The sequence below is a fragment of the Chlorocebus sabaeus genome, chromosome 20 (assembly GCF_047675955.1).
Source record: "Chlorocebus sabaeus isolate Y175 chromosome 20, mChlSab1.0.hap1, whole genome shotgun sequence".
In the NCBI taxonomy this organism is placed as follows: Eukaryota; Metazoa; Chordata; class Mammalia; order Primates; family Cercopithecidae; genus Chlorocebus; species Chlorocebus sabaeus.
Genome location: NC_132923.1, coordinates 27,504,239 through 27,515,257, shown reverse-complemented (window position 1 = coordinate 27,515,257; position 11,019 = coordinate 27,504,239). Strand labels below are relative to the sequence as shown.

Here is an 11,019-nt window from a genome sequence, read left to right as displayed (position 1 = left end):
TCCGGTATTCCCAAGGACTCCGGGTGGAAAAGTTCAGCGGGGGAGGTGATTCCATCCAGAGTCATATCTGCTGTCACCCCTGCCAAATCAGAGCTCCTAATTAATTCTCGCTAGTAGCATTAGCTGGCAACCACTTCAATTCTTCCAATACCTTCAACATCCAACCTCACTTCATCTCATCACATACCTGATTGACTTATGAAAGGGTGAAACAAGGGTTTATCAGAGTCCCCGGGAGCACTTTGCACACAGAGTGGAATAGAAAACACAGGTCAAGAGGTTGGGCCCCTCATGTGGGGCCTTTTACCTCCCCGCCTGGTAACCCCACACTCTCTTACACATACACACACACACGCACACACACTCTCTCTCTCTCTCTCAAACAAGGCTGAGGCAGCAGACTTACTCACCAATAAGTCGGTCAGCAAGGCTGACAGGCTGTGAGGAAACCCTGGCCTTGTAGCCTGTTACCTCTGGGGGGATGATGACTGCCTGGCAGACGTACGCTGTGATAGATTTGGAGAAACCTGACTCACCCTCAGGAATCCAGAGGTCAGTGACATTGTCGGTGCACACAGACATTTTCCGACCATGGTGGGGGAGTGGGGAGGAAGAAGTGGGAAGAAGTGAGTGGTCACAGAAGAATTCCCAGAAGGGAATAGGGAAGGCTTTTTTACGTCGAAATTTTCAGCGTTCCAATGGTATGTTGCAGGGGAATGATTCGTCCCAGGTCTAATGACGAGACAGATTTGATTTTCTGGTTTTGTTTTGTTTTTTTTTGAGACAGGGTCTTGATCTATTGCCCAGGCAATGGTGCAATCATAGTTCATTAAAGCCTTGACTTCCTGGGCTCAAGCAATCCTCCTGCCTCAATCTCCCAGACTGTTGGGATTACAGGGGTGAGCCACTGTGCCCAGCCAACAGTTTCAGTGTTATATATTTTATTATAAATGGTGCTAGCCGGGCGCAGTGGCTCACACTTGTAATCCCAGCACTTTGGGAGGCTGAGGCAGGTGGATCATGAGGTCAAGAGATTGAGACCATCCTGGCCAATGTGGTGAAACCCCATCTGTACTAAAAACACAAAAATTAGCTGGACGTGGTGGTGCGCGCCTGTAGTCCCAGCTACTTGGGAGGCTGAGACAGGAGAATCGCTTAAACCCGGGAGGCGGAGGTTGCAGTGAGTGGACATCGTGCCACTGCACTCTGGCCTGGCAACTGAATGAGACTCCACCTCAAACAAACAAACAAACAAAAAAGTGCTAAATCTGGTGTCTCAGCGTTTTGTTTTTTTTTTTTTTTCCTAGATTGTAAGAAGTAGATGAGTTTGAAAACTGAAGGAAACCTTTACATTACAATAAAATAAACAGTTCTTCTGTCTTTGAACTAAGGATCTGTAGTGTGGCAGTACACCATAAGCATTTCTAAACAGGAAAGGAGTAGAGAAAAAAATACAACATTTCCCCAAATTCCCCACCTTCGTTGCTCTCCATAATTCACTGAATGACACTTTTGCTACATGGAGCCTGCTTTATTCAGTCTTATTTCTTAAGTGATCATGACCTGTTACTTCTGAGGCTTCATTTTAACTTCTTCGAAGACTTCTGAAAACAAGATAGAGACACCTATCTCTAATCTTTCACAGGTTAGTTTCTTTCTTGACATGTTCTCTATATAAACACCCATCAACTTCTTTGCATGCTGCAGAAGATGGGTCAGAGCTCTATGATGTAAAGGCCTTACCACCAAAAGAACCAAAGAAGAGACGCTCAAGATGCACTTTATATTGTAACTTTTTTTAGATGGAGTCTTGCTGTGTTGTCCAGGCTGGAGTGCAGTGGCATGATCTCGGCTTACTGCAACCACTGCCCCCTGGGTTCAAGTAATTCTCCTGCCTCAGCCTCCCGAGTAGCTGGGACTACACACGTGTGCCACCATGCCCGGCTAATTTTTGTATTCTTAGTAGAAACAGGGTTTCACCATGTTGGCCATGCTGGTCTCGAGCTCCAGACCTCAGGTGATCTGCCTGCCTTGGCCTCCAAATGGCTGGGATTACAGGCGTGAGCCACCGTGCCCAGCCTATTTTGTATCATTTGAAATGAACTTTCCAACTGGTAATTGTGGCTTGTTTGCAATTTAGTCAAGTGCAGCGGTGGGACTAACCTTTGCATTTCTGCCTTTGAATTTTGGATCTGAAATATTTGCAGCAGCATGAAATGGCTGATGGTGACAATCTTTCCTTATAAAGCATTTCATGTTACTTTCTTTCATGCTGTCAGCAAAGAGACATATGGATGAACTAGAAGCAGCTGATTTTATCCAGCCTCTAGAAAACAAGCGACAAATGCAGTGATTGCTGAAGAGTGCTTTTTCAAGGAAGGGTAGAAAACCTTTCCTCCTGCGTATTTCTGGGTTGTTTGTTTGTTTTGGTTTCTTTGTTTGTTTTTTTGTTTTTTGAGACAGAGTCTCTCTCTGTCGCCCAGGTTGGAGTGGAGTGGCGCGATCTCGGCTCACTGCAAGCTCTGCCTTCCAGGTTTATGCCATTGTCCTGCCTCAGCCTCCCAAGTAGCTGGGACTACAGGTGCCCGCCACCATGCCCAGCTCATTTTTTCGTATTTTTAGTAGACGGCGTTTCAACATGTTAGCCAGGATGGTTTCAATCTCCTGACCTCATGATCCACCCACCTCGGCCTCCCTAATGCTGGGAATACAGAGGTTGCCAGGGGTCTGTAGAATCGCTGCACTTCATTGCGCAGATGAACTAGGCCACGTTTGCAGAGTACATATTGATAGTGCCTTACAGGTGTATGTGTGTGTAGTTGTGATCAGTAAAATACAAATTCATTTAAAAGCATCGATTAATATCTGAGAGCTTTTAGTCGTAAGTACTTCTCAGATGCAGAAAGTACATGGGGCAACAACACTGGTCCCTACTTTATTTATTTATTAGTTTTTTAAGGTGCTTTTAAAAATTTATTTTGTAAATTAGAGACAGGGTCTTGCTCTGTCACCCAGGCTGGAGTGCAGTGGCACAATCATGGCTCATGACAACCTTGAACCCCGGGGCTCAAGTGATCTTCCCACCTCAGCCTCCCAAAGTGTTGGGATGACAGGTGTGAGCCACTGCAGGCAGCCTCTTCCCACTTAGGAAAGGAATCCTTATACTTGTGAAGCTGAGAAGCCACTGGGATAGAAGACAGCAATGCCAGTTACCATATGTCCCAGCAATGGTTGGGTTTCTATCTTTCCAAAGAAGGGGCAGATTTCCATAATAACAGGCTAGATTGAACGATGCTGAATATAAGTCACAGGCCCCACCCCACTGTTCCTTCCCTCTAGGTCTCTGCACACCTGCCAAATAACCTCCTGGACCAGACGGTCACCAACCTCTCTTACCTGCCAACTAAAGAGGAGACTTGTCAGTGACTGAGTCCTGGACCCTGGAAATCAAGCCCTGCTCACCCTCTACAGTCACAGCCTGGATGGGTGTCCTCCAGGACTCCAACCTAGGAGTATGCTGTGGGAACACTTGGGGATCAGCCTCTGAAGAACCCCACCCGGGACCCAGCATCTTCTGAGCTCATCCAAGCAGAGGGTCAGGTTTAGGATAAATGCCAGACTGCAGGTACCTTGTTGTTCTTGGTCCCTGGACCTCAGGGCACACAGGCCTGGACGCCGTAAGGCTTGTGGGCTTTCAGAATTGTGTTAGCGGGGCAGGAGTGGCAGGTTCCTGAATCTCGGTCAATATAGTAACCAGCAGGACAAGAGGTGCAGGAGGAGCCCACATCAGAGGCTTCTAGAGCACAGGGACGGCAGTAGGAGGTCACGCCATTTATAACATTGGTGACATTGATGGAGTAGATCTTGGCAACATCATTGGTGTACTTCCTGCTCTGGAGACAAGGAAACAAGAGGGGAGAGTGGAGAGGCCTGAGACAGCAGCAACAATTGAGGCCTCTAGAAAGAGCAAGGTACTTAATCTTCCATCCTGTGATACTCAAGAAGAATCTTAGAAGCATCCGACTCTTTTTACTCACTTACCAGTAGCTCTTCATGTGCATTTGGTGTCATTTAAAAATAGACTGAACTATTTATAGGACATATAAAAATATTAAGTACCATGGGGAAAATATATAATATATACTGTTTTATGAAAAAAGCAAATTTTCTCCTTGTAAAAGAGGAAAAAATGTATTTGTACAGAAACAAACACTGTATAGGAGATGGTCCAGATGTTAACTGGTTTATCTCTGGGTAGTAGGATGATGGCTGATTTTATTTCTTATTTTTGTTTATTTCTATTTTCTGAGTCTTCTGCAATGAGCCTGTATTCCTTTGAGTTAAGAAAATAAAACCAGAATAGTTGTTATTAAAAACAACAACAAGTGTGGTTCCACATGTATCAGGGCAGGGACTACAAGAAGGGCCAGCTTATTTCTTACAGTGTCATCTTTCCAGGAAGTCATCCAGACAGACGAGGTGGTCCTCAGAGGGCTGGGTTAGGCAGTTTTCTGATTGACTCCCTAAGATCCTTCTCACCCTTGGATTCTGAACTTCAGACTCACACTTAAAGCTAATGCTAGGAATCCTCCTGGGTTCAGAGGGTCTCCCCTGGGAGCTGAGGGTCTGAGGAAGGGGAGGAACTTACTGCCTCATGAAAAGTGGTCCTCTGGAAGGCCCAGGTGAAGCTCGTGGTCGTGTTCTCCTCAATGATGTAGGTATAGGACTGTTTGCCTTTGGAACCTTTCCACGTCTCCACGGGAGTGTTGGTCCTAGAATTCACACCCTGAACCCAGGACAGACAAGTGAAGAGGGTGCGATGGCCAGAGGGGAAGTGGGTGCCCATGTGGCTGCCATCCCAGGTGCCATCACAGTTGGTGAGACCCTTGTTTTTTTTTTTTTTGAGACGGAGTCTCGCTCTGTCGCCCAGGTTGGAGTGCTGTGGCCGGATCTCAGCTCACTGCAAGCTCCGCCTCCCGGGTTCACGCCATTCTCCTGCCTCAGCCTCCCGAGTAGCTGGGACTACAGGCGCCCGCCACGGCGCCCGGCTAGTTTTTTGTATTTTTTTAGTAGAGACGGGGTTTCACCATGCTAGCCAGGATGGTCTCGATCTCCTGACCTTGTGATCCACCCGTCTCGGCCTCCCAAAGTGCTGGGATTACAGGCTTGAGCCACCGCGCCCGGCCGAGACCCTTGTTAAACTGTGAAGTCCCTGCCGGTCAGTCTGGGCCTTTCCTCTGTGGAATCACTACAAGGGGGGTGTCAGTCACGTGGACACACCAATGGGGCAGACGGGGTTAACCCTCCCCTGGAGGCCCTCTAGCAGGCAAAGAATGGAAAATGTACCATCATGAAGTAGAGCTCACAGTTCACAGAACAGAGGGTCTCAAAGACAAATGTGATTCTGGCCACCTCTTTATTCTCTGTGTCTGCCATCACTGACTGCGGAGGTCTATAGGGGCAGAAACTAAAAGTCAGTTCTAGAGGCCAGGCAGTGCTTACTGAAGAGCCCAGACAACAGCAGACGGTCTGCCGCGGGACAGGATTAGGTTCTGAGTATGATGGAAAGTGTGTGGACTAAATCCAGTTGTGCCCTCCTAGCTATGTGACCTTGACCTAGCCAAACCACAGTTTCCTCATCTGTGAAATGGAGGTGATGAAATATCTTTCTCACCTACCTGCCATCATTGCAGGCAGACCTGAATGCATGACAGATGTGGTGGTCCTTTACAAAATGCTGTATCACCTCACTAGCAGAATATGGTCTACAGACCAGCAGCTCGGCCATCTCCCCGAGTTTATTAGAACTGCAGAACCTCAGGCTCCTCCCAGGCCAGTGAATCGGAATCTGCATGTTAATACGATTCCCAGGCGATTCGTGCGCACATTTAAGTTTGAGAAGCACTTCCGTCCTAAGACTGTAAATTGTCGACACTTGCTCAGCAGCTCTCTCTCCAGCACTGGGGAGATTTGCCGGGGTTAAAGGAGCAGAATTTGTGATCCAGCAAAGTCCTCAGTTTGGTCCTCCTTTGGGAAAGAGAGCCATGCCCAGGCAGACTGGGGAGGTAGTGGGGATGAGGCGGCACTTTACCGTGATCATGAGATTTGCAAATTGGAAAGTACTTTTTGAGTGTTGATCCAAACAGCCTAAAAAGTTTGCTTGCCTTGCAAACACAGGCTTTATCTGGCCAGCTCTGAGTAATGTGTGTTAAGGGAAGGCAAACTGAGCACCATCCCAGGGATGGGAAGCAGGGACCTCGAAGGAGGGAATGAAGGTGTCAGATTGGCAGTGGGGAAGCACATTCAGTGGCTGCCCCTTATCTTAAAGCACATATGGGCAGAAGAGTTCACTTTGGCCTTGGAAATTCATTCACGGCTTTCCTTTTGGCTTTAGCCATTTCCTGAATTCTGAGGACCTCCAGTTCTCAGCTTATCTCTATGTAGTTGTGTTAACCTGTGGGCTAGAAAAACCATCTCAACCTCAGTGAGTCCTAAATCACACACTGGTTTTAGGATGAGGGTCCCGAAGCCTGAACAGGTGGAGTGACTTTTCCCAAGGTCGCACAGTCAGTAAACGGCAAAGCACAAGTGCCCTGTCTTCCAGTCCAGTGTTCCTTCCACCACACCACACTGCCAGGAGGTGTGTTTGTGTGTTTGTTTAGTGGGAAATAAATTTTCTTGTTGCCCTACGTCTTCCTGGGATATGGGGACAAATATAATAAGAACAATCCTTCCCAATCTTCTTGCCCCAAATAAAGATGAACTGTCTATGGACATTTCTGACCCTATTTATTTTTATTTTATTTTTTCTAATCTTAAGTGATGCTGTGTGGTGAAAAAATTGGAATAGCATGTGCCTAATGGAGGGAGAAGCTATACGGGATGAGAGAGCAGTTGGTAAATCTACACGGACAGCAACTTGAAAAACGTATTAGCATTTGGTTACATTGGTCAAATATGACTGTGCCCTCTGTTCTCAACTGACATTTGAAATGAAATGAAACACAATCCCAGAAGGCCTCTCCTCTACAAGATTCCAAAATATGTGGGAATCGGATATGGCCAAGCTGGACTGGACTCCCCTGTGCTTTGGATTCCTCACCTAAATCCTGGCACAACCAGAGTGAGAATCATGAAGTCATTGTCTGAGGCTCCAGCCGCTGTGTAAATGTGATCACCAGCCACCTCCCAGCCTGAAAAGGTAAGGGAAGAGTTAATGCCTTGTGCACTTGGGTGCAAGGCAAATGTGCACCCAGACGACACTCTGGAAGGGAGGTTTGACACCATCTTTTGAGGCGCCCAGAACCACCACTGAACATGAACCGTGTTACTTATCCTGCCACTTTGGTCAAAGACCCTGAAGCTCTCAGAGCAAGACCTTTGAAGTGCACGCTCATGTTTCTAGCTCTGTTCCTTCCTCTAAAGCCGTCTTAGCAGAACATATGTCCATGAGGAATGGAACTTTCAAGGGAATGCATGACATAGTTAGCTTATTTTTCTCAGACATCACTATTATGAAGAAATGTGAAGTTGAAAGAACTGAGGGTGTCCAGGGAGCTGACAGCTCATGGCACAGGGAGAGGCAATTACCTGTCATGCCCTTGTACTCGAAGTTGATCCCACTGAGAACGGTCGTTTCCATGTTTGTGGGCAGTGTGTTCCACCATTTGTATTCAAATCCCACAGCAGGTTCAGTCCCCGCAGGGCAGTGGGTACAATCTGGGGAACCACAAGATCCATGCATTCAGCGGGAAGGCTGCAGTCACTCTGACTGGAGCTGCTGCCACACAGACAAGTGGCAACAGTCGTGGGCAGCCCACAAGCCTGGCTGCTGAGCACTGCTGCAGGAAGTTGTATCAAGTTGACTCAAAAATATTCTGACAATGTATTTAACTAACTCAAGACGTAAACACTGAGCCTTCATTCCAATATGCCAACCATTCTATTTGCCCACCCCAATTTTCATTTCAAAACTTAACTGTATCTCTAGTCTGATACATGTAGTTCATATTTTTGTCATATTATCATTAAGTGCATTCATATTAACAGGTACACAATCACCCCAAGGCAGCATGGCTTATAGGTTTTTGTTGTGTCGAGCTGGTCATCCCAGCCCCTTAAGCCTTCTAGTCAGCATCTCTGCCATATGCTGGAAGCTCTGCTTTGAGGATTGGGCACTTTCAGGCCTGAGTCACATTTGCAGTTGGAGTGAGGAGGAAGGAAGGCGGCCTCAAGTCTGACTCTGACCTGCAGACGAGCCCAGCCCTGACCTCTCTTCTGAATTTAGTCCTCAGAGGTGGCCTGGTCCTTACTGCCTCCCTTGGAAGGGCGGGGTCTGCATTCAGCTGGCCACTCTGAGTGCCCACGCAGCCCACCCACACAGTCGATGTGGGGATGAGTGTGCTGCAGGGAGTGGGGTGGTGAGGCGGTTACCTGAGCCATTGGAGTAGGAACTGTATGGGCAGGGCTGGCAGGTGCTGTTGCTGGTTTTGAAGAAGCCTGCGTTGCAGGGTGGGCAGCTGGTCTTCACACCAGAGGCAGGCAGCTTCACCGCCCCCTCAAGGTCCTCGCTACAGATTTTCGGCTTGGCCCATTTGTACATGAGCTGTGTCTGCAGAAATGGATTAAGCACAACTCAGCCTGTGTGAGATTTAGGACGTCTTTGGGACTCTGCCTTGAGGATGGGGGTTGGGGGCAGAGATCCCGATTCTGGGCCACATAAGAGCTCCCCCGGGGTGGGGAACTTTGTGTTGGTCACAGATGTATCCCAAGCACCTAGTGCAGTTCCTGATTCCTGGTTGTGCTCAGTCACTATCTGCCAAAAGAATGTTGCCTGGGTGACAAGGAATAGCTCTAATGAAGACTTTGTGACACAGAATATGGGACCAGTTGTCTTAGAAAAAGCTCCGATTCCACTGTAGAATCTTATTGCTACCAAGGTCACAGGAAAAGCAGCTGGTGAAAATCCCAGAACACAGAAAGGCACAGGGTGGAGGTGGCTCAGATGCCCCCTGGGGACTGAGGAGGTGGCAGAGATGTCCCAACTTATTTTTTGAGGGGTGCATTCTTTGCTGTTTTATTTATTGAGTAAACATTTACAGAAAGCCTAAAGCATCTATGTGCCAGATCTGGTGTCTCAGAGATGAATGAAACGTGACCCCTGCATTGGGTGCAGAAGTGGCGTGTGCCTGTAATCCCAGCTACTCGGGAGGCTGAGGCAGGAGAATGGCATGAACCTGGGAGGCGGAGCTTGCAGTGAGTCAAGATCGCACCACTGCACTCCAGCCTGGGCGACAGAGCGAGACTCCGTCTCAAAAAAAAAAAAAAAAAAAAAAAGAAATATAGCAAATGCAACTAAGGAAGTGAATTTTTCATTTTATTATCATTTTTTAAATATTTCATTTTTTGAAACAGAGTCTTACTCTGTTGCCTGGTCTAGAGTACAGTGGTGCGATCTCAGATCACTACAGCCTCTGCCTCTTGGGTCCAAGTGATTCTCCTGCCTCAGCCACCCAGGTAGCTGGGATTACAGGCATGTGCCACCACACCTGGCTAATTTTTGTATTTTTGGTAGAGATGGTGTTTCACCCTGTTGGCCAGGCTGGTCTTGAACTTCTGACCTCAAGTGATCTGCCTGCCTCAGCCTCCTAAAATCCTGGGATTACAGGCGCGAGCCACCACACCCAGCTGAATTTTTCATTTTAAAATGTAAATAGCCACACGTGGCCAGTGGCTACCATTTACACAGTACAGCTGTAGATACTGGAAGACAGCCATGTCACCTTAGTACCAGAATTTGAAGTTAATAAGTAAGCTCATGAATCAAGTCAGCCCCCCAAGCCTCTTTTCCCTTTTTGTTAATAGCAGTATCCAGTATCCCAATCCCACTCCAAGCTCTTTCTTACCAGAAGTGGGGTATGAGATCCGGGCTGTTGCACAACTTCTTCCTGGCCATAGTGACTGGTACAGGAAGAAAATAAGCAGAGCTCGGATTGTCATAATCCTTGCTTGGAATGTTCTATATTACGAAGTAAAGCAGCTTCTTCAATTTGGAGTTGTAAGGAGGGAACCCTAGAACTGCTGGCCATCATGTTCCTTTGCCACTCTGAGAATAAAACCAAAATTAGGATAAAAGACAGAGAGACAGAGTCTTGCTTCTCAAGTACTTAGATCCAGTCAACCCTAAATTCAGCTCCATCCCTTCTTTTCCATGTTTTGGTTAGGTAAGCCAGTAACTGCCTTGTTTATGCTATTAATAGTTTTGAGTTAAGTTGTATCACTTGCAACCTAAAATAGTCTTAATGCAAAGCCCCACTCAGTCTGGGCAACAGAGTGAAATAGCTTCTCTAGCCAGGCATGCCTGTAGTCCCAGCTACTCGTGAGGCTGAGGTGGGAGGATTATTTGAGTGCAGGAGGTCAAGGCAGTGAGCCATGATTGTGCCACTGCACTCCAGCCTGGGTGACAGAGTAAGCAGTTTACTGCGGCCTTGACCTCCCAGGCTCAAGCGATTCTCCCACCTCACCCTCCTGAGTAGCTGGGACCACAAACGGACACCACTGTGCCTGGCTCTTTTTTTTTTTTTTTTTACAGAGATGGGGTCTTGTCATCTTGCCCAGGCCGGTCTCCAACTCCTAGGCTCAAGCGATCCTCCCGCCTCAGCCTCCCAAGTATCTGGGACTACAGGCATGCCACCGTGCCTGGCTAATTTTTTTGTATTTTTTGTAGAGACAGGGTTTCAACATGTTGGCCAGGCTGGTCTTGAACTCCTGACCTCAAGTGATCCACCCGCCTTGGCCTCCCAAAGTGCTGGGATTACAGGTGTGAGGCATTGTGCCTGGCCTTGATTTTTAGTAGAGATGGGGTCTACGTTGCCCAGACTGGTCTCCAACTCCTGGGCTCAAGAGATCCTCCTGCCTAGGCCTCCCAAAGTGCTGGGATTACAGGCATGGGCCACGGTGCCCAGCCCTGCTTTTTTAAATGAAAAGATTCACCCTGATATGCACTGAAATAAAAAAAAT

The 11,019-nt window shown here is 47.6% G+C and overlaps 1 protein-coding gene across 1 annotated transcript; it reads right to left on the bottom strand.

Annotated features, from left to right (window-relative positions):
* Positions 1–418: 418 nt before the first annotated feature.
* On the bottom strand, positions 419–10,537 carry LOC140709485 (endosome/lysosome-associated apoptosis and autophagy regulator 1-like). Its single transcript, XM_073008521.1, has 8 exons — positions 9,906–10,537; positions 8,434–8,611; positions 7,591–7,719; positions 7,103–7,193; positions 5,347–5,452; positions 4,649–4,786; positions 3,630–3,893; positions 419–506 (listed from the first exon to the last, which is right to left on the bottom strand). Exons 2-7 carry the CDS (start codon positions 8,600–8,602, stop codon positions 3,654–3,656), a joined length of 873 nt encoding a protein of 290 aa, XP_072864622.1. The 5' UTR covers positions 8,603–8,611; positions 9,906–10,537; the 3' UTR covers positions 419–506; positions 3,630–3,653.
* Between the last annotated feature and the right edge of the window lie 482 nt (positions 10,538–11,019).